Source organism: Sorghum bicolor, chromosome 9 (genome assembly GCF_000003195.3).
Source record: "Sorghum bicolor cultivar BTx623 chromosome 9, Sorghum_bicolor_NCBIv3, whole genome shotgun sequence".
Lineage (NCBI taxonomy): Eukaryota > Viridiplantae > Streptophyta > Magnoliopsida > Poales > Poaceae > Sorghum > Sorghum bicolor.
In genome coordinates, this window is record NC_012878.2 from 59,176,238 (window position 1) to 59,199,529 (window position 23,292).

At 44.6% G+C, this 23,292-nt stretch overlaps 2 protein-coding genes and 1 pseudogene across 3 annotated transcripts; all 3 read right to left on the reverse strand.

Moving 5' to 3' along the window:
• Window positions 5,364-9,904, reverse strand: LOC8065335 (vacuolar cation/proton exchanger 1b). The gene is made up of 11 exons (XM_021447407.1): window positions 9,253-9,904; window positions 7,882-7,949; window positions 7,754-7,782; window positions 7,470-7,666; window positions 7,145-7,366; window positions 6,913-7,044; window positions 6,683-6,799; window positions 6,548-6,601; window positions 6,347-6,463; window positions 5,949-6,039; window positions 5,364-5,854 (listed from the first exon to the last, which is right to left on the reverse strand). The coding sequence occupies exons 1-11, from the start codon at window positions 9,670-9,672 to the stop codon at window positions 5,793-5,795; spliced, it is 1,509 nt and encodes a 502-aa protein (XP_021303082.1). The 5' UTR covers window positions 9,673-9,904; the 3' UTR covers window positions 5,364-5,792.
• On the reverse strand, window positions 12,036-17,765 carry LOC8065336. 2 transcript variants are annotated; one of them, XM_021447405.1, is made up of 12 exons: window positions 17,104-17,765; window positions 16,641-16,797; window positions 16,385-16,524; window positions 16,103-16,304; window positions 15,785-16,023; window positions 15,538-15,649; window positions 15,295-15,436; window positions 15,050-15,192; window positions 14,804-14,973; window positions 14,246-14,674; window positions 14,113-14,168; window positions 12,036-13,997 (listed from the first exon to the last, which is right to left on the reverse strand). In XM_021447405.1, exons 1-12 carry the CDS (start codon window positions 17,320-17,322, stop codon window positions 12,533-12,535), a joined length of 3,474 nt encoding a protein of 1,157 aa, XP_021303080.1. In that variant the 5' UTR covers window positions 17,323-17,765; the 3' UTR covers window positions 12,036-12,532. The 2 variants fall into 2 exon arrangements, with proteins under 2 accessions (XP_021303080.1, XP_021303081.1); XM_021447406.1 differs by lacking the exon at window positions 17,104-17,765 and having other exon boundaries at window positions 16,636-17,090.
• On the reverse strand, window positions 19,076-21,632 carry LOC110430500 (annotated as a pseudogene).

Consider the following 23,292-nt stretch of genomic DNA (forward strand, 5'->3'; position numbering starts at 1 on the left):
ATTTATATATCATTTCAACAGCAATTTGTATAGAATTTCAATAGCATTTTGTATAGAATAATATATTACTATCACTTGTGCAAACAAAGATAATTATGTTCTAATAAATTGATAAGTTCTAATATTTAACTAACAACACATGATAAATACAATGATATAGTCAAATATTTGGGTAATTCGGGTAGTTCGGGTACCGAGGGATATTACCCGAATTACCAAAATAATTTCGGGTAATCAAAATCGCTATCCGAATTTAGGATCGGGTACCTCGGGTTCGGGTAATTCGGGTCCGGATCCGAATAATGGGTATCGGGTAATTTGTCTAGGCCTAGTGCCCACTGGGAGCCTTCCTTTAATTTTTGTAGACCACGCACTCACTAGTCACTAGGCATCATCAGTTCCCTTTCACTCCTGTTCCCACGTACAATTTGTATACATAATCTTTAGAAATTCATTTAATAAATTCTAAGTATACTTGTATATGTGTAAATTATGTTATATATTTTTGTACGTGGTCGCGTAATGTATATATTTTAGTCTTGTATAAAGTTTTTTATTGGTTGTACTCGATGGGTTTTTTTTTTCTATATCATCATCAAAAGTAGTACACACGATGTACAAATTTATGCCGACGAGAAATGTCCAAATCTCTTGCTTGTGCACTTTAAAGGGGGGTGTCGATGAGATGTGTTGTGTTCTACCGACCGGGATCAACCTGATCTGATCGGTCGTTCATTAGTTTTCTAATCGGTTGCCAAGAGTTTTGGACTAATCAGATTATACAAAGTATCGGACTTGTATCTTAAATTGTCTTTGTCACCAAGTCGGTGAAGCACCTAGGTTTGTGTCTACTTGGCTAGTCGGCCTAGCCCATCCCTTTCTATGTGCATGTGTTATATTAATTTCTCAATAAAATTTAGGAGTATAAAATTTTATTGAATTTATGTCATATTAATTTCTATAAATAACTTGAAACAATAATAATATAAGGTATTTTGATAACTTTTTAGAAAAAAAAACCATGCTAAAAAGGTACCATGACTATGTTTGTTTACAAAACTATGTTATTAAGATAATAAATTATAGTGATAGGTTTTGTGTGAGAAGTACTATATGTAGAAATTGTGAGCATAATTTTGTAGCTTTTGAAAAATAAAACAATTGTAGAAACGAATGTTTCAATAAAAAATCACACACAGGGGCACGTGAGATTGACAAATACCAAGAGCGGAACAAACTAAGAGCTTATTTGGAATACATGAAAAGAAAAACATGAAAATTGGAAAAACATAGAAATATTTTATGATTTTAGATGCAAAATAGAGGATTGGAGGAATTTTGATGGAATGGCCGTTGATAGGTCATAGGAATCCTAAAGGACATAATGAAGATGTTTTATTTTCAATAGATATAGCTAAAACATTTCTTCTACATGACATTATATCTAGTAGCAGTCCTGAGTTTCTCGTTTCTACCAACAGTATTTCCACAAAAAAAAAACGTTCACAAATTATGTGCAAAAAAAAAAAAAAAACACGTTCACAACGCATGCAATCCAAAGGAGACCTAAAAATGGTGGATTGGTGCGACGGCCGGAAGGACACGCGGCTGGACGCGGTTAGCCCCAGCCCTAATCAGGAGTACTACTCTTTGGCTAGTGGTGCGCGTGCACCCACACCCATTGATTGTAATTTAATAATAAATCGTATTATTAATGTCCCTATTCCGTTCCGTTCCGTTCTGTGCCGCCATAGCTGCCAAGCAAATTCAACCAAGATGCTTCTAGAAGCGCTTTGCTTAGACTACAACTATTTTGGCGTACGGCTCAAAGGCTTGTTTAGCTCCGAATTTTTTTATTTGACTACTATACTATTTTTATTTTATTTGATAATTAGTGTTTATTATGAACTAACTAGATTTACAAGATTCATCTTGCGATTTATAAACAAACTGTGAATTGATTTTGTTTTTATTTACATTTAATGCTCCATGCATGTGTATAAAGATATGATGTGATAAGTAAAAAAATTTTAAAGTGTGGAACTAAACAAGGTCTTAGTAGGAGTTTTATCGGTATTCAATATGGTGTCAAGTAGGTATTTTTTTTTATGAAATGGTACTATTGATAAAGTTGTTTTTTACTTTACCGATGACTCATGCTCATCTATGAACTGTAGCAAGAAGTTGAAACTGTTTGGAGCCGGCCGGGCCTAAATCAATTTGAGCTTCCCACACTCAAATCTTCGCACTCGGTCGTCTCGGCGAGAGAAATATGTACAGATGTATATGTTCATACATGCATAACACCGCCGTACATGTGCGAACACACCTTTGCACGCTAAGACTTTGTTTGGATGTAGTGGATTCACATCAATCCACATGTGTTGAGGTAGATTGGAGTGGAATTTGAACTAAATTCCACCCTAATCCACACCAACATGCACATAGATTGAAGTGAATACGACAACATCCAAACAAGACCTAAGGTGAAATTTAGCGGCTGCTATTTAAGTTAGCGGACCGCTATATGTAGCACTTCACAATTCTTCGTAGCGCCCGCAATAGTATGGTATGGTATGCAACAAATAAATAATTTTAGTTCACCTAAGATAACAGATGTCTTATATGCTACTTTTTTAACAATGCTGGTCTTATAAATTATTTATGACTCTCATAATCTATTTTTTATAAACTCTGATATATAATAACTTATATAAGTTGTGGAACACTATGTTTTTTTTTCTTAATTTAAGTATGTGAGACATCGGTTCTTTGAGTTGTGTATAGTTAAATGTTTATTTATACCTATTATTCAAGATATATATGCTTAAATTTATATGTGGTTATCATATGCCTCTATTGGAACTTAGCGTGCGCAATAGTGCCCGCTATCTACTACCAATCCGCTATATGCTATTTAATACCTTGATGCTCGTCTAAGAGAGATTGGATCAATATGTTAGAAGATTGACAAACTTATCATATAAGACTACCAGTGTTAACGAGCACATCATCTATCGCTAGATCACTAGCTATTAACAATGTGTTTCATTCATACAATTCATGACGGCTAGGAACGGGCAAATCAAGAGTTTCACTTAGGGTCCATAATATATGTGTCCCATTTTCTCAAACATGTTGCATCCAGCCACCACCTACCAGGTATGTAATAATTCATCTGTTTCAAAAAAACTCGATGTTTTAGGATAGGTTATTAGTCCTTAAATAAAATTGTCCTATTCATTGAGTGACTCTTGCTAATTAAGAAATATAAGGCCTTGTTTACTTCCAAATTTTTTTGCAAAATAGGTATAGTAGCACTTTCGTTTGTATTTGACAAATATTGTCCAATCATGGACTAACTAGGCTCAAAAGATTCGTCTCGTCAAATTCGACCAAACTGTGCAATTAGTTTTAATTTTCATCTATATTTAATACTCCATGCATACGTCTAAAGATTCGATGTGACAGGAAATCTGAAAAATTTTGCAAAATTTTTGGGAACTAAACAACGCCTAAGTCGCTAAAAAGATTGAGTGGAGGCATGCATACTTATATATCAGGTTGATATGGGCCCAATCTAGTTTCAAGAGCTAAAGCAATACGTTTTCTAAGACAAAATTTTAATCCTAAAACATCGTAGAGAGAGAGAGAGAGTACTTTCTATCATGTGCATGTTAATTGTACTGGCACTCTTGCTAACACCAATCAAGCTACACTTAAGCCGGCACTAATTTGTGGTGGAACCGGATGTTCCTAAACCATGATGGCTACGGCTAAACAGCAACTTGGCTGGTGAACTTTATATAGAAGAAAACTTGGTAGATACACCTGTCATGTGTTGATGCATTGCAAATAAGACAAGGTCACTTTATGCTAAAGCCTTTTAGTTTGCTTAGTGGGGAAGATTAGGCTTCGCATAAGACACTAGGGTGAGGCGCGGCGATGGATGGATATGAATCATATGATGCCGACCCTTCACCAGTTAGGTCTTGTTTGGATGTTGTCGGATTTATTTCAATCTATGTGTGTTGGTGTGGATTAGGGTGTAATTTAATTCAAATTCCACCCCAATCCACACCAACACATATGGATTGATGTGAATCCGACTACATCCAAACAAGGCCTTATAGTTCACTAGTCACGACTCACTCACAACCATATGACATTGTCACTCCTAATGATACTTTTCTCACCAATGTTGTCTGCTCCACTTGTCATTTCATTTCTAGTTTCTTTCTCTCTGTGTGTTCTTTCCACTGGAATACAGACAGACCGTGCAAAAAAGCATGCACAGCAAGACAGGACAGAACTTGTGACCACTGAGAATGCTTATCCTAGGGCAGCCGGCAGCGCTACGCGCTTTCATTTTGTGGCAAATAAAAAAAAATACTTTCTCCATCCCTAAATAAATTAACTTCTAGAATCTACGTCAGTTAAAACTTTTTAGATTTTGGCTATTTTTTTTAGAAAAGAGTAACAATACATATGACATAAAATGAGTACCTTATGAAAATATATTCCATAATAAATCTAATGATATTAATTTGATACCATAAATTTTAACATTTTTTGAAATCCTAAAAAAAATTGAATTAATATAACTCTAAAAATATATTTATTTAGAGACAGTGAAAGTACACGGATAAGATTTTTTTAGACACATACTCATAATCCACGAGTATTAGTGTAGATTGGAGTCAAAAGTTAACTAGTTTTTTCTTTATCTTGATACATATGAATTACAGTGGAGTGCAGTTAAATAAAACCTTAGCTATACATAGGGTCAAAGGAAACAAATATTTTAGTCTGTACCGAAGAACTATGATGTGTTTTATAGATTTCTGGTGAGAGTTCAGGATTCATATATATTTTTCATACAGTGTCTGCACATATGTCCTGTCATTTCATTTCAGTTTCTTTCTTGTCTATTCTTTCTGGACGAGGCACTCGAACGCAGACATACTGTGCAAAAATGCATGCATAAGAATCTGTGACCATGAGAGTGCCTTATCCTGGCAAAATATACAGTGCAATACAAACCCAGAGGTAACTGTAAAACATGCAAACATTTTTATTTTGTGGCAAATGAAAAATACATTAGCAAGGGATTTTTAGATAAGCACACCCACTTTTAGGAATGCGCACACACCTTATTTCGAGCACGCACACACCTTATTTCGAGCACGCACACACCTTATTTCGAGCACGCACACACCTTATTTGTAGCTCAGATGTTCATAGGGGTGAAGAAAACAAATATTTTAGTCTGCACAAAAAAAACTATGAAAATGTGTTTTATAGCTTCTGTTTGAATTCTTATGATGATGTACATTTCTTTTTCCTAGAGTGCCTGGCAAGGATTAACATAAAGGCTCCTTTAAAAGCCCAGTTGGAAATAGTAAGATATATATGTCACTGATTTACAGGAGACGATTTCAACAGCTCAACCGAATTCTAGTTGCATTGCTTTGCCTATTATCTCTGCTCAAGTGCTAACAAATCCACATAACACCACCTCGGTTGGAAGAACAAAACAACAGTAATGTACACTTTCTCAAGCAACATCTATATAATACGACATACGCATCAGTTTACAGCTATAGTCTTTGTATGTACTTACATATTGTCTCGCTTGATTGCTTTCTGCTTTCACCATTAGATGCACAGCATCTTCCCGCAGTCTACATACTTTAGTCAGAACTTCACAGGGCTCCTCCAGTGCTCCATGCAAAATTGTGCAAACCAAAGTCCATGCTATTCATTGAGAAACTACTGTCAGCTCTGGCACTCTAAATCCTCCATGGCTTGCTTGCTACACCCAGCTGATGATGGACATCATTGTTGCTTCCATCTAGCATCAGCAATATATTGTTAAGATTATTTAGAAAAGAGGTGTCAACCAATTATGCATCTAGGTTCAAATTGTTGAGACTAGAAATCCATACTTCCACGCTGTCTCAAAACAAAAAAGCATACAGCAATGACAATGTAACAAAACAGCAGCAGCAGTCCCTTCAGATAATGCGATGATCCATCCTGCAAAACGCGTAAACGAGTGGTCACTCTTTAGGGCTAATACCACAATATTGACAGCACTCCTATGGCCAGTAATAGCACATCAATGGGCTTGATTCCTAGAGAAAATTAAATTTTGCTGCACCCTAGAAACAAGGACACAGCCCAACAGCACAAAATGTATATTTCTTTTCTTCATCATAAATAAAATAAGCACATACAGCTAACCAACCAAGATTTATGAATGTTCTGCTAATGAAATATCCATGCTATCAATCATGTTTAAGATGCATCAAGGAGGGTGCAAAAGAAAAAGGGGGAAAAATACCTGGAGCGTGAAGGCCGTTACTAATACTGCAAGAAACAAAGAACCAGTCTCAAGCAAGTTGAAATCAAGATCCATCGGGACTCCCATGATCCATGCTACAAGGACACTCAATGGCACCTAGCACATTTTGCTTCCACCATTAAAGTTTACTGATGCAAAAAAGCACATGGAACTATCTCTACAAGTTTAGTTAACACCCACCACAAACATGGAAATCTGTGTAGCAGAACCCAAAGATACTCCGAGGGTGATGTCCTGTTTGAACCAACAATGTTCTGTTAGTAGATGCTACCACAACATTGCAACGAGTGTCCAAGAGCTCCTCAAGTTCCCTACCAGCTTGTTTTTAAAAGCAAATATGACTGCACCGGCATGCTCTGCTGCATTACCAACTATTGGAATTAAGATGATGCTAATGAAGCTGACAGATAGTTCCCATGATTTTGATGCTGCCTGTTAACATGACTCTCTGTCAGAAAACCACTAGCTGCAGTACAACCTACAATAGTGTATGTGTTGACTGAAATGGGCAAAATAAACATGGCATTGTACTGCATGATGGATACCTCAATTGTACTCACAACAAACTCTGATAGGACTGCTGTCATCAGAGTCATGACCCCCAGCCAAATCATGGCACTGGAAAATCCCAGTACCACCTCGTCTTGAGAGACTGAATCATCACCATCATCTTCGACCTACAAAAACATTTGATTGGATCACGCAGTCATATTAACCAACTGGTTCAATGTTAGCAGCTCCTGGTGGTTACAATCAGCAACATATCACAGAACACACCTCTTGGGGCTCAAAGAGTTGGCGGTGGGTTTTCAGTTGGAAGAAAAGGTAGGCTACATAGGCAAGGAGCATGACAATGCTGCATGCTCGGGATAGCTCCAGTTCTGAATCCCAAGAAGATACCGCGTGCTCCCCGGAGCTCACAGCATACCTCAGCATCAGTGGCAGAGAGTGGCATAGCACACCAAGAATCAGAAGTCCTGTGCTGACATCTACTTGCATCTGTACACAACAAAACCATATAATCATCGTAGTAAGACAAAAAATTTCTTTTGGTATTTTCAAGGACAGCTTAATAATAGTGAGAAATAGCTGAGTTGGTTACTCTGTCGTATAGCTGCTCAGTTCCAAGGTTAGCCAGGCCACCAAGGAAAAGGGAGGTTCCAAGCACAAGCAACAAGTTGGACAAGACTGAGCCGAGTAGGGAGCATTTCACCACCACTACCTTGCCTTCATACAGCGCAAAGATTGCAATGATGACCTCTGTTACATTTCCAAATGTTGCATTCAACAGTCCACCCACTGCAATTTACTGGGGCAGGTTAGGAAACAATGCAAAGGTTCTGGCCTGGATAAGAAGACTGAATCTGACAGTATTTATTTTTTTACCAGTAGGCCCTGTGTAAAACGCAACCTGCCTGCAACATTAACATATATTACATATAGCGGAAAGATATTAATCAACAGGAGGTATCAAGAACATGGTATGAGTATGATAATGAGCAGAACACACTTACTCAGTCAGAAAGCTAAGTCGCTCAGCAAGAGGAACGAGACCGATCAAGCTAAGCACAAAGACCCATTCCTGTTGAGTTTCAAGAAGAAAGCATCCATTAAGAAAACGGAAGGGGAGATATGGGCGTAATCACACATTGGCTACAAAGCATCACTTGTTTCGATCAGTTTTAGTTCCATTGGAATGCAATACTGAGATGGAGTCGTATATTTAGTTGTATCTTGTTGAAGTTAAGCAAACGATGGTGAAGTGGCAATGGAACAAAAGAAGCGAGGCCCATTCAGCATCTAGCAAGGTCATATTTGGGGCAATCCAATCTGTCCTTTTGTTTGTATATCATGCACTCATGTGTTTGGACGAGGACAGAGAAGAACATTGTACGTGTGCAAGCTAGTTCACATGCCCAGCAGGACCACGGTGAAAAGACAAGGTAGAAGTTTGTCCTGTTGCAAAATTCACATCTCATGGGAAGAACTACATATCACTGTTGTGCCTAGTGAAAGTCAAGTCAATCTGCTGAGCTGGAGCTAAAACCTGAAGCTAATCTGTCGTGTTGTCAACTGTGTCATTTGTGAGTGAGGTCAAAACTGAAGGGGTAGAATGAAGGAGAATATTGGGTGAACGGATGAAGAATAATAAATCATGTTCTGGTGAGTAGATGGGCAAGTAGAGCAGGACCGACAAGGTGTTAGATAGGACGTAGGGGAAGCATGCTCATGCATGTGATTGGCGGATTAGTTTAGTTGTGGTGCTAGTATTTCATTCCATGATTCCATCTGTGTCAGACCGAACAGAATTTGGCAGCAACAGGCTAGCTAGCCCACATGGTCACATGTATGTATGCAAAATTACAAATACTCTGCGATTGTAGCCATCATCGGAGCGAGAGTCTGCTTCTCTGTTCACGCGTTGTGGTTGTGGGTGGTGTATTTTCTTTGACTTGGATGGGTAGTTTATGCAACAGAGTTGCAGTTGCAGGGTTGTTTATTGTTTGGGAATGTGCTTGGGAAGTGGCTGGCAGGCAATAAATAGACTGGTAAGAGGGATGTGAGATGCAGAGAAGAGAGCGGTGAGAATTGAGGCGGCACATGAAGCGGATGCAATCATGCCTCCTGGGCCTGGCTGGCCGCTGGCGTGATCAAAATGCTCTTTTTTTATATACATACAATACAGTGCGTATAACTAAAAAAACAATGTATAATATCTGTCTCCCGGCCGGTCTGACTGTGCGCGTTGAATGATGCAGAGAATATCAATCGAAGAAGATGCCCAAATTTTGATCGAACTGGAGTAGCACATACGAATACACGAGCGAGAAATTAAAGGGGAAAACGATGCGATGACGGTAGGATCGGAGGAGGAGTTGGCTTGCCTGGCCGAATTGGAAGATTCGCGCGGCGAGCGCGAGGAGGACGGCGGGGAAGAGGAGGGCGAGCTTGGTGGCGAGCAGGACCTCCTGGAAGTTGTCGAGGAGGCGGCGGAGCGTGGCGCAGGGGACCTTGCGGAGGAGCGCGAGGTCGGACTTCTTGCGGAGCGAGGAGGAGGACATGTTGTGGGCGGTGCGGTGGGCGAGGAGTCGGGCGGGCATCTCCTTGGCGTTGCCGTTGGCGGCGGCGGAGGAAGAGGCGGAGGCGGAGGAGTCGAGGAGAGCGGCGGCGGCGGAGTCCATGCCGATACGCCACCTCTGCTCCTCTGCGCCAACAGCGGCGCCGCCCCAGTAGGAAAGCGGGGGGCCGAGGGCTGCGTTGGTCCTCGTGTGTGGAGCTGGAGCCGCGCCTGCAGCTACAGGCATTGCCTATTGGGTTTTGCCGTTCACCTACGGTGGGTGGGCCTTGCTCGTCAGTCACCCAGCTCCAGCTCCTTGCTCTCCACCGTCACACACGGCGTCACCGTCGCCGTGGCTACAGAAATCAGATCACCATCACGGCAATGCAATTGCCAACTGGGCGGCCGGGCCTGCTGCTGCTGCTGCTGCTTGCTGGAGAAAGAAGAAGGGCCGCTGGGAGCTCTGATGCGAATGCGATGGATCTATCTAGCTCTCACATGGAGTATAGTATACGGGAGTACGTATATACTAGTACGTAGACAGACAGCAGACAGGTGAGATCGTGCTGGACTGGACAGACAGGGAGAGCCGGAGCCCGTAGCTAGAGAGCGCGCTGCTGCACCTTGCAGCCTGCAGTGCAGATTGGAATTGGCATTCGAATTGGGATTGGAGGGAGAGAATGGATCATTCTCATGGCTTCGCAGGCAGGATGTAGGTATATTTTGGGACTGACGCTTGTTGTGATGTACGAAAGAACAAACAAATTCACATCATTTTGAGAGCGATATTTTAGTCACTAGTTGTGCTCATGAACTAGTCATGGCCGTCTAGGCACACCATAGATCAACTACCAGTAGTAGAGTGACAGCGATACTTGAATAATTCATGATCAGCTAGCTATATGTTTATTTTAGGCCTTGTTTAGTTATCATCCTAAAACTTTACACCATGTTCCATCAAATATTTAGATACATACATAAAACATTAAATATAAATAAATAATAATAATTAATTTGATAGATTGCAAATACTTTTCAAGACGAATCTTTTAAGTTTAATTAGTTCATGATTAGATACTAATTGCTGCAGTACCACATGTGCTAATGATCGATTATTTAGACTTAATAAGTTTGTCTCGTGGTTTACTAATGGATTCTGTAAATTTATTTTTTTTTATTAGTGTCCAAATACCTCATGCGATACCTTATTATGTAATATCCAATATAACACCTAAAAACTTTAACTAAACAAACCTTTAATTTGGGATAAGCTGATTTATGCTTAATTCATGTTGTTTTACTTTGGGACAGCTTGTTAGTTAATTATTTGCCACTTTAGATTTTTTTTTAATCCCAAATTTGCTATCGAAGTCGCACTAAGGGCACTCACAATGCAAGACTCTATCATAGAGTCCAAGACAATTAATTACATATTATTTATGGTATTTTGCTGATGTGGCAGCATATTTATTGAAGAAAGAGGTAGAAAAAACAAAACTACAAGTCTTATTTAGACTCTAAGTCCACATTGTTCGAGGTAATAAATAACTTTAGACTCTATGATAGAGTCTGCATTGTGAGTGCCCTAACACACGCATTGACACAAAAGGCCTAGCGTTGGAAACCGTGCTTGGGACTTCTATCGAAACTATGAAGGCAAGGCCAATGAAGACTTTGGCTGTAATTGGTAGTGACGGATTCCTGCACAAATGTTTTAGAACTGGATTCTCTCCAGAAATGTTTAGGAAGAATCAAAATCACTCTATAAGACCATTGACGGATAGGTTAGATTCTGGTTCCTCAAACATATGCTTTTTCAATAAAAAAATCTTATAAATAAAAATATGTTTCACAAAAATTTTAATACCTTTTTGTTTACAACGAACAACTTAAATAAATCCATTTTAACTTGTTGCACTTAATTCTTGGTAAACTATACAATGCAAGTCCACAAAGGTGACGACAAGGATATATCGGTGTGAAACCACATTTTAGCATATTCAACCATGTAGTGCAAAAAGAAGAAACGTTTCTCTGTGTTTCTGGAACGCTATCATTCAAATCGTTTAGTGCCAATTCTTGTGTTTCATGTCTGAATCATAAATGCTCCAAGATACCAAATATATCCTTAGGTCCTCTTTGCAAGGGCTTCGGTTTTCTCCAAAGCAGTGAAGCCAAAAAAACTGCATTTTACGGGTCATCAATCTAAGGCCCAATTTAGATCTCTATAGATAATAGCTATTTGCTATCTCTTTTGGATACAAACAGATGGAGCTAATAACATAGTTAATTGTTAGTTAGACCTCTAGATAATAACTACCTCACTAGTTGGATCAAATTAGATAATAGTACTCTCTTTGTCATTGAAAGAATCAATTTCTAGAGTTTTTCTAAGTCAAACTTTTTAAACTTTGACCGAATTTCTAGAAAAAGCAGCTAAGATTTATGGTATGAAATTAGTATCATTAGATTTTTTATAAAATATATTTTTATAAGATGCTCATTTTATATCATCGATGTTGTTACTTTTTTTCTATAAAATTAGCCAAACTTAAAAATATTTGACTGACATGAGTTATAGGAATTGATTCTTTAAAAGGACAGAAGGAATAGCTCATAGTAATCTTAGTAGCATTTTCATTAGCTGTATCCAAACACCCTTCAGCTACTAGTTAGCTAGGTAATATTAGATAGGAGCTATTAAACAGCTAACTATTAACCGATAATGAATCAAACAGAGCCTAATAAGCTCATTGTTTCAGGACGCGGTTTTTTTGCCCTTAAGGGCATATGCCCTCACTCTCTCACCCATTGGATTCGATTGAGAAGTGTGCAAACACACATCTCAATGCATTGATATGTGTGTTTGCACACTTCTCAAAGCGAATCCAATGGGTAGGAGAGTGAGGGCACATGCCCTCAAGGGCAAAGAAAACTTTACCCATTGTTTCACCAGTAAAATTTTGTAATCTTTACCTATATACTCCATCTTCTCGTACTGAAAAAAAAGGAGATTTAAGAAGATACATACAGTACATCTAGGTGAGGTGGACCTGCATGCTCATCCGTCGGATTAAGATCGGACGTTCGAAAATAGATGGACCGGATCACCTGCTGGTGTTGGAGAAGATGGCCTCGAGATCGTTGTAGAGGTTCTTGGACTTGGACTTCCACTCCCCACTCCTCGCCTTGCTGCCGCTGGTCGACGCCTCCTCCTTGCCGGCACCGGCGCCGCCCGGGACCGCATTGCCCTCCTTGCTGAAGCTAGCCTTCGCCATCTCCCGCAGCTGCCGAAGCCACCACCGCTCGTTGTTGGAGCCCCGGGAACTCCCGCCCCTGCCCCCATCGGTCTCCGTCGACGCCGACACGCTCTCCCCGGCTCCACCGCCGTCCGGAGGTGGCGGGTCCTGCTGGTGCTTCACCGCCACCCGCTCGCCGAGGGCCGACGAAGGCAGCACGAGCAGCAGCAGGCCCAGGCACGCCGTCTTGGCGCCGTCCAGGAACGAGCTCCGGTCGGCGCTCAGCAGCCGCGCCTGCCGGTACAGCGCGTTCCACTCGTTGCACACCTGCGCCGCGAACCCCAGTACGAAGGCGCCCAACATCGCCAGCCCCACGCCGCGGGCCTCTCCGTCGGGCAGCCACCCGCCGCCGCCGCTCGCCGCCGACGTCCTGTCGATCAGCGCCAGGCACGCCGCGAACACGGCCACCTCGCTGGCCACCGACAGGATCTCCACCAGCTGAACCCGCTTCTTGATGAAGGGCTTCTTGAGCAGCATGAAGAAGAGCTGGAACGAGGCGACGGACAGCACCGCCACGGCTTCCGCGCGCGACGACCGCCCCGACGACGCGTGCGCGCCGGCCACGATGCCCACCGCCACGCGCTTCACCGACTCCAGCAGCGTGAAATAGATGCGGAGCACGCCGAAGAGCTTCTGGATGAAGGTGAAGGGCGCCTCCGAGTCCTCGTTCTCGTCTTCCGACGTGATCATCCGCTCTGGTCCACCGCCTGCAGCGCGGCGCTTGCCGCCTCCGCCGCCGTGCGCGGCGATCGGCGTCAGTATGTGCTTGGGCGGGCCGCGCAGGTCCTCGAAGAGCGGGCCGAGCTTGGGCAGGCAGGCGGCGCGGCGCGGGTCCTTCCACGTCCACTGCCCGCGCTTGCCGGGTCCCAGCGTGCGGCGGACCAGCTCCTGGTACCAGTGGTCGTACTCCTGCCCCTCCTGGCGCACCTCCTTGTACAGCAGCAGCCTGCCCATGGTGATGCCCAGCGACAGAAACAGCAGCAGGCCCACCAGGAACGAAGTCAGGACGGCGGTGAGCACGATCCCTATCACCAGGCCGCACGTGGTCCCGCCCCTGATGAGCGCCGCCGCTGCCTGGGCAACGCACGGCATTGCCAGGACGACGACCATGATCTCCAGTCTGGGGAGAACCAGCGCGCCGAAGCCATGCCGCCGCCGCTGCTCCCTGTCCCTGTACCTCAGCTTGAAGTAGACGAGGGTGAGGAGATGCAGGAGGATGAGGCCGCCGCCGATGACGCCCAGCCAGAACATGTTCCTGCCGAAGTACTTCCACCTGTATGTGTATGTAATGTACAGTACACACAAGAATGCATGCTCAGCTCATCAGTCCACTTTCTTCATGCTACACCATTGCGGAAGCAAGCATCAACAACAACAATGCAACATACCCATCCAAATCTTGTAGCTTCATGATGATCTGTGCCTCAGGCTTCATGTCCGGGTTCTGCAAGGTTTTACACTTTGCTTGTTTATTCTTCAGAATTCATCAGAAATGCAATGCAAGCAGTAAAAGCAAGTGACCTCGAAGAAAGAGCGGTACTCCATTGCAGACAGCGGCATCCCGTCCAGCGGCAACGGGGTCTGCACTGGCATCACCGGCGTGGCGTCTCCCGGAGTTTGCATCGGCGGTGTGGGTTTCCCATCTTCAGGGATCTCCGTTGGGAATACCGGGTCTGACGGGATGATCTGTGTTGGCGTCACCGGCTGACCTTGTACTCGAGGATAGGAGAAGTTTGTAGTGCCGACGGCGCTCCTCTCGAGCAGCTCAGAGTATGCAATGGCGGGCATTGTGGAGTATCCCAGGAATGGATCTGCAGCTGGGCCTTCCCATGGGAGACGCATGTAGGGGATGCTCCATTCTATCCCCTTTGCAAACTCGTAGTACTCGATTGGCAGGTTCACTGACAGCCATCTTGACAGAGCAAAGATTTGGATGTGGCACGCCATCCTCTGAATAAAACTCACGAGATCAATCACCAAATGGCCTATACACTATCACCCATCCATCTGTGATGTAATGTAACCATGCATGAAGAATTGAAGATGCCATGACAGTCATCGACGGCGTGGCATACTTACCAGGACATTTCTTGATGGCTCTGAGATCATGTAAGAAGAGGGCCTCGAGATAGCTCCGGAAGCGACGAGAGACGATGTCGAGATGGTGAGGAGCGTGGCAGCAGCAGCAGTTGTCAGAAATATGACAGTGGTGACTGCTGCGATCCAAGACGATGATGCAGGCACAGAATCTGCAGATACATACAGTACATCAAGTGTCCTGCTGCCTGCCTAATGACTGTCTGTAAGCAAAGGAAATGCTCATACAGTGCCTCACTAGAAGACGGTCTGATGCCAGGTTGGTGTTTCCAGCCACGTCCTGGGCTGCGTTCTCGGTAACCTGAACCGATACCAGCTTATCGAGTGCCTGTATCTGCAGCGTGTATATGCTCTTACTGGCTTCATGAAAGCTGAAATAAAGAACAATGAACCATGAGATGCTAATAACAGCAATAGTTATCTTCTCATAGGCGATATCAGAGATGAGTCAATTTCTTAATATACAATCTTGCCTCAACACATTGCCCCCAAACACCTGCACTGCCGAGGAGCTGAAGTTGAACACAGGCTTGGCAAACTTGATCAGGACCGGGATGTCGCGGGAGCTGGTCCGCCGAGTCGATGTGCCGAGTTTAACCCAAGGTCTCTGTGTATCTACCACACAAGGTTACCGAGCAGAAGCAAAAAGAAACAAAGAAATCAGTAGTAGTGAATTCTAAGTTGGGTGGAGCAGAAGCAGAGGGTGGCTCTCTAACCATAAAGAAACGTGAATGGCTCTGCTGAAAGCACCGGAGTCCCTTGCCTGCTGATAATAGAGCTTGTGTCACAGGCAACGGTCACAATGGCGGTGTCGGACATCTTGTTCACCTAGTTTAGTTATTACAGGATCATGCATAGTATAGTATGTCAGAGAAAACAACTCGAAATCAGTGATTCGAACGAACCAAGAACGAGGAGGAGCGATGGAATCCAATCCACAAACAGCAAGTAGGTACTACTCACAACATAGCCGAAGCGGCGATTGCCGAGGGTGCTTCTGTTGGTGGGCGTCAGCACGGCGTCCGTCGCCGTAAGGGCACTCAGGATCTGCTCCGACGAGTTGAGCACCGGCTGAGCGAAGGAGAGGTACATCCTTAAGTTGTTGTCATCGTTGGTGGCCTGAACCAGCCTGGTGACGCCCTGTATCTGCAGCATCTTCTCAGGAACAGTGGCGGTGATGTTCATGGAGTCACTCCTTCGATCTGTATGTGTTTACACAGAACGGTGGTTTTTCAACACGCAGACGCAGGTAGTGATTCATGGCGAGCGTGCATGGCGTACCGAAGCGCAGGGTGAAAGTGGAGTTGGGCGTCCTGGTGAATGGGTGTCCGGCGGCGTCCGTGCAGAAGCCCCTGCCCATGACGAGGATGAGGCGGCCGTACTGCGCGTCCGGCGAGATGGTGACGGCGACGGAGTAGCGCAGGCCGGGGCTGAGCACCTTGAGCGTCGACGGGTCCACAGTGCCGGAGCCGTACACGATGAGCTGCAATGCAACAAAACAACGTCAGTTTTTTTTTGGCTGCGCGTGCGTGCGTGCCTGCAGAGAGAGACAATTGACAGTACATTGCAGTAGGTGGCGTTGCAGACGAATCCACCGCGGCCGGGGCATGGCTCGGAGAAGGAGACGAGCGCCGACACGGTGGAGGCCGCGCTCGTGAACGCCGTCGGCCCCGCCGACACGGACGCCGTCGGGGGTACAGTGTCTGCAGGTACGTGATTCACGGTCGGCACAGCACAGCAGGCTCGCAGTTACAGCGATCAATGCAAAGCGAAAGAAACTGAGGGTGAGGTCCGGCCATGGCCATGTTTGTTACTCAACCAACATCCCAAGCGTAGGTGCCGCAGGTGGGGCTGCTCGGCGATGATGACGTCGTTCTCGCGCACGCCGTGAAGGTGTGGTTCCCGTCCTTGAGCCCGGTGTAGCTCGTCGTCGTCCCGTTGCTCCCGCCGCAGGGCGACGCCGGCTCGCCGTCCAACTGCATTGGTGTACATGGAATGCAAACACAAGCAAGCATGGATCCGACATCAAATTCAATCCATCCACCTAGCATGCCGGTGGCTCCATAGGCTAGCATATACCAATTCCACTGATAGCAGAAGGAGCTGGAACAGGAGCCAGGAGGAGGAACAAAACAACAAGGAAAGGAAAGGAAAGCAGCAAGCAGCAGCCACATGCATCATGGTCAGCGCTTGAATGCAGGCAGGCAGCAATGCCGTGGTATGGTATGGTATGGTATGGTATGGTATGGTATGGTATGGTATGGTATGGTATGGTATGGTACCTGGCAGGTGACGAGGCAGTCGGCGCAAGGCCCTCCGGTGGTGGCGCGCAGGACTCGGAAGGCGAAGGCGGCGGACGTGGACCTGGAGACGCGGCGCGGGGTGGCTGAGAAGCTGAGGGCGACGTCGCCGACGCCGGAGCAGAGCGGCGCCGCAGCAGCGAGAAGCAGCACAGCAATGCGCAGCAGCGGCGGCGCAGCGCCCCAGCTCTTCCACACCATGCCGTTCTGCTGGTCCTGGCGCCGGCTGGCTGCTCTGCCCGGAACGGAAGCAGATCAGAGGACGAGTACGAGTAGTGGATCCACTACTCCTGAGCAATGCTGCAGCCGCTCCCTTTGTGTGGAAGGAATCGTATCGTATCGTATCGTATCCTTGTGTGGGTATTCGGTGTGGTAGCTCGCAGCAGCTACTGATGAACTGAATGGGCTGGCCTGGCTGGGAGCTGGGAGCTTGGGAGTGAATGCGCTGTCTGTCTGTGCTACCAGACGCTCAAGTGGAGTGGTAAAAAACGGCTCAAGTGAAGAAGAGGCAGGAACAGAGGTACTACTCCGGTAGGTAAGGTAGAGCCAGGTGGACCGTGGACGGAGGAGGAAGAAGATAGAGGAGGGGTAATATGCGATGCGAGAGATGGCATCCATCCATCCATCCATGTGAACGTGATTCCTTCCGGCCGATGCGCTCCTGCAGATGAAGATGGGTGCCATGCATGCAACTTGAGCACGCCCGTGTATGAGGACTGAGAGGAGAGAGTCATTGCCCTATTTACCCGTTGTTCGTTCAAAAAGAAAAAGAAAAAATGGCCTAGTTACCCAGTCAAACAAACCACATCACAGCTAGTAACTAGTAATGCATGCAGCATGGCGCCCAGATTCAAACAGCACAAACACAGGACCGCCTCATGGTGCTGCTGGTCCCTTGTGATTCTGCAAACTGGACCATACCCGTAAGATCAAAGGTGTAAGCCTGTAATAATAAGGAATAAATTAAGCAGCAGTGACAGTGAGCCACAGATTCTGTAATTTCTTTCACCAGCACAAGTCCACATCCTTCTACTAGTATATGCTCTTTCTAACAAAAATATAAATCATGAAGATCTAAGTGCACTTTGTGTTGGCTGGCTGGCTCAGTGAGATGAATGCACATGCACAGGCAAGAAGCAGAAGCCGCCACAACCGTTGCAGGTGAGGTCAGGTGACCTAATTTCCGTTTTTGTATTCTTCACTCACTGCAGCAGCGCCAGCAACCAGCGAGAGTATCTTATTTCGGATCCATTCCATGATGCAATGCAACACGACTGCCGCCACTGTATCACCAAAACATGATACAATAAAATTTCTTTCTACTGTACGTATATATAGCAGTAGGGAAGACAAGTGGCACGCGGGGGTGATACAATGCAATGCAATGCAGTTATGCAAATGCCTTCGATATAAAGAACAAAGAAACAAAGCTGTAGGTCTGATTCAAATCTTGCGTGAACCATGGTGGTTAGATTAATAACTATCATAAGAATGTAATGCCAGAACCATGTAATTTCATACTTACATGGGCCTCAATTTGTACTGGATTCATGTATGGCCACGGGGAAAAAAACAAAGAAAAAGGAATCATCAGAGAGGTCACCATGCATCAGACACTACACTACTATAAACGATATTCATGGTTATGTACAATGTGTTCGCAGCACACATGGGACGACCTTGTCAAACTCAGAAAGCAGAAAAATGGATTTAGGATTATTCTTCATGTAGTGCAAGACTGATTTCAAGAACCAATGTTTTGGCAACTAGTAACAGTTTATCCAGTTCCTCCCCACAGACCTAAAATGTCTACATTCCTCTCTCTCCATACATTGATTCACCTGACCACAATTTGTTACATGCATAAACACAATTATCTATATTACATTAGGCCAAATTGACGGTTCATAAAGGCAGGCACGCCATATTTCTAGTGTTTCCTACAACTAAACAACTACCACACAACAACAATCTGCACCAGCTGCAACAATTACACACCATTGTGTAATGCAAGTTCAGCATAATGACAATGCACACTTGTCAACATTTATCCTGAATCGATCATATGCATCTGCCTTCCCCAAGTTTCCATTCTGCTTTCGTATTAAGTGCCAGATGGAAAGTGTATACCATTTTAGTGACGGTCAGAGTTGTCAGCTGCTTCCTGATCGCACCAGCAGCGACTGTGAAAACGATGCAGGGCGGTGGAGGCCGCCGAACTTCAGCGCTTCCTTCCATCATCTAAACCACACTCTTCATGCTAGACCGGGTCACTGGCTGATTCTGCGTACACCAGATGCCCACCCTCACCATCCTTTCCAACTCCACCTCGTCGACACATTCCCCAGCCGCCACATTCTTCAAGTCACCGGATATCACGTACTCGTAGGCCCACTCAGAAATGTTGCATTCCTCACCAGCCAGCTTCAGTTCCATGCTCTTCTTGCATCTTATCATCTCAAGAAGCATGATGCCGTAGCTGTAAACGTCCGCCTTCACGCTGATTGCCATGTTCTTGCTCCATTCTGGTGCAAGGTACCCACGTGTGCCTCGCACGCCGGTGAAAGTCTGTGTCTGGTTCCCTATTAGTAGCTTTGACAGGCCAAAGTCCGCTATCTTTGCCATCCCCCCTGCTGTCAATGAGTATGTTCTCTGGCTTAATATCACAATGAATTATAGGGACCTCTATCTCCTCATGAAGGTACTGTAACCCCCTTGCAACATCTAGCACAATTGCAACCCTGCTGCTCCAACTAGCCACTGCATCTGCCTTTTAAAGGAGGTCCGCAAGGGACCCATTGGGCAAATATTCATACACAAGTAAGCGGTGCATGCCTTCGTTGCAGAATCCCAATAAGCGCACGAGGTTACGGTGGTGTGTTCGTGCAATTGCACGCACTTCCCGCTGGAACTCTCTTTCCCCATTTTCCGCCATCCTCTCGAGCCTCTTCACTGCAATATCCTTGTTACTGTTGGTCAAGGTACCTTTGATCTTTGAACACCGAGCCATAAGCACCTCTTCCTAACTCGTTAGCAAATCCATCGGTGGACATCTCCAGATCCCGGAAAGGATAGGATCGAATAGCTACACTCTCATCATCAAATTCTGAGTCCTGCAGTTGTGGAGGCCTCATGTACCGTGATGACAGCCGATGCTTGCAGAGTAGCATGAACGCTGAGACCACAATAAGTGAGAAAATGGCCAAGGCAGCGCCTGATACCAACATGGCAATTGAGCTAGTGCTCCTAGTCTTTCTGATAGGACCGTTGGGTTCATCGGTGTAGACCTTCACAAATAGCGTGGTGTTGCTACGACTTAGACTCCTGCCATATCTCATTGGAAGCATCTGCTTTGAGCAGTAGGAATCGAACATTGCAACCTCACAGGAACAGTCAGAGAGACAAAGAGCTTTGCAGGCTTCAATTCCTGTAGTCTGTGGTGGAACAGCATATGATCTATCTGACCATGTAGTATTCTTCACCTCAACCATCGTAGCTACCAGTCTGGTGTCATCATTAGAGCTATTCCCTGTGCAGCCACCAATCCGCACCCTCCAGCAACCTGGCATGCTTTGGTTAGAACTTGAGAATTCAAAACCAGGGAGGCAAGAGCAGCTAGTATTTCCATTAGGACTCATATGACAGAAGCTATTTGGACCACAAACACCTTTCACATCACACTGATCACTGCTAGGCTTTTGCCATTTGATTTCTGTCATGGGTGCTCCCCCCTGCCTAAAGAACACATGGGAGTAGAGTCGCAATATACCATCCGCGTCCAAAGTCAGATGGAAGTAGACATCTGCTTTAGAAGATTGGTTTGTGAGGAACAACACATTTGTATATGTTGTCTGTTGGTCGAACATCCATAGTGTGCCATTGGGATCCAAAGCAACTGTGAGGAGGTAGCCATTGCCGTAGGTGCCAGTATTCCAGTATGAGCTATCAGGGTCGACTGCATCAACAGGATACAACACAAGATTGCCATCCTGCTGGTTGGAAAGCCGATACTTCCCTGTGGCATCATTAGTCTCAGATACACTTGAGAACAGCTGGCTATCAGGAAGTAGGTTCTGTCCTGGTAATAAGGTATCCGTTGGAGAACCAAAGGTGGACAAAAGTACCTGTTTTTGGCTGTTGTACAACACAAAGTTGCCAGTGTCCATCATCGCAGCAGAGACAGGCTGAGTAGAGGTGGCGAATATGAACTTCCCTTGGCTGCTAGCGTTAGCTGGAACCCATTGAAGACCACCATAAGTTAACTGAACTGAGCCACCAGAAACAGGGGGGTCATCCCGGTTGGCAGTCCACACAATCCTTCTGGATTCATCGAGGATAAGCCAGACTCCGATGGAGAAGCCCTCATCGTCAGGATAGAAGCCAAAAGCAAAGCGCCCCGAAGGTGAGATCCAACTTTGCACGCCGCCTGCGTCGATTGTGGATGAACAACAGAGAGAGGTCCGCGCCTTTGCCAGGGAGAGCGATCTAAAAGGACGGACGGGCCGAGCTCGTAAGTGTCATGTGGGAGGCATACGCGGGCCAGGCCCTGTGATGTGATGGGCCAACAGGCCCAGGGAGCTTTGCAGCAGCTGCTCTTGGACTTGGACTTGAAGCAGTTTGAGAGAGATGGTGCGGAGCGGAAACAAACTACTGTAGGCAGCTGTTTCTTTTTCTTTCTTTCTTTTTGTTTTTGTACTTCGTATATAAAATGAAGGCAAGCAAGCATGTAAGTATGGATACAAGATTGAGTCGATTTTGACTGTACTGTTGTCGCTCACATATACAGAAAGAAAGAGAGAGAGAGATTGAAAAAGAAAAAGCCTCCTCTCCTGTTCCTCCTTTATATATATATTTATGTAGGTGGGTATTTTGACTTTCTTGTAGTATGATAGGAAATGTGTATACTCCACTAGAATAATTATTCATAGCACACATCCATATTGTAATTGTAACTGTAAGACTAATAATATATTTTCTCTATCCCAAATTGTAAGTCATTCTAAAAATCTTTGAGAATCAAAACATCTTTAAGTTTGATTAAATTTATAGAAAAATTACAAAGTTTGGTGGCATCAAATAGATATACTATAAAAATTTAAGTAATAAAGAACCTAATGATACTTAGTTGATATCATAAATGTTATTATCTTATCATATAAATTTAGTCAAACTTTAGAGGTTTTGATTCTTAAATTTTTTTGAAATGACTTATATTTATATTTTGGGATGGAGAGAGTACGAGGTAGTAATAGTATATAGCGGCTGGGTGGCACTTGCTGACAGAATCAGGATTTGGATACAGAATAAAAATATAGTAGTAGTTAATGGAAAACAGAGCTGAGCGTATATAGTATTACCACTAGAGCAGTAACTGATGGAATGGTAGATCCTTTGTTTCTCCGTCTCCTATTCTCCTGTAGTAAGAGCATCTCCAAGGGCTTTGCAAACAAACTTTGCATTGCCCTATTTGCAAAAAAGAGTAGAAAATACCTCTCCAATGGTTTTGCAAATAAGGTTTGCAATTTGGTTAACTTTACAAATAGAGGTTCAGGCTTTGCATATATGCAAACCTTCCCACCACTTTGCATCTACAATTTCGACCTTCCACGTCGGACTCCGTCCCCTGGCCCCCACCCCGCGCGATTTCTCTACGCTCGTCCGCCCTCCCTGCCGCGCGCGCCCGCCCTGACGGAGGTGGACGGAACCGAACTGACGCGAACGACGACGGCGACGAACGATGAACGCGGCCAGGGCTGGGCGGCGACTGGCGCGAAGACCAGGGCTGGGCGGCGACTGGCACGCACGACGTACGTCAAAATGGCGCGAAGGGAAAAAAACGCGCGGGCGCGATCGGTGAAAAAAAATTCAGGGGTGGGATCCATACTTTGGGTTTGCCAAGTCTAAATGCAAAGTCCTTTGAAGTTGGACTATTTTTAGACTTTGCAAATGAGTTTGGGACTTTGCAAACAACATTAAATACAAAATTTATTTGCAAAGTCCCTTGGAGATGCTCTAAGGCCTTGTTTAGTTTTGTATGTGAATTTTTTTGGTACTATAGTATTTTTGTTTATATTTAATAATTATTATCCAATCAAATACTAACTAGATTTAAAAGATTCGTCTTGTAAATTATAGATAAATTGTATAATTGATTATTTTTTAGTTAATATT

Coding starts and splice junctions, on each gene's coding strand:
- LOC8065335 (XM_021447407.1), bottom strand. CDS start 9,672: ATGCCTGTAGCTGCAGGCGCGGCTCCAGCTCCACACACGAGGACCAAC. Junction 7,783..7,881: donor CGACTTAGCTTTCTGACTGA/GTAAGTGTGTTC, acceptor TTAATGTTGCAG/GCAGGTTGCGTTTTACACAG. Junction 5,855..5,948: donor TGTTTTGAGACAGCGTGGAA/GTATGGATTTCT, acceptor TGCTGATGCTAG/ATGGAAGCAACAATGATGTC.
- LOC8065336 (XM_021447405.1), bottom strand. CDS start 17,322: ATGGTGTGGAAGAGCTGGGGCGCTGCGCCGCCGCTGCTGCGCATTGCT. Junction 15,437..15,537: donor GCCATTCACGTTTCTTTATG/GTTAGAGAGCCA, acceptor CTTGTGTGGTAG/ATACACAGAGACCTTGGGTT. Junction 15,193..15,294: donor TTTGGGGGCAATGTGTTGAG/GCAAGATTGTAT, acceptor TCTTTATTTCAG/CTTTCATGAAGCCAGTAAGA.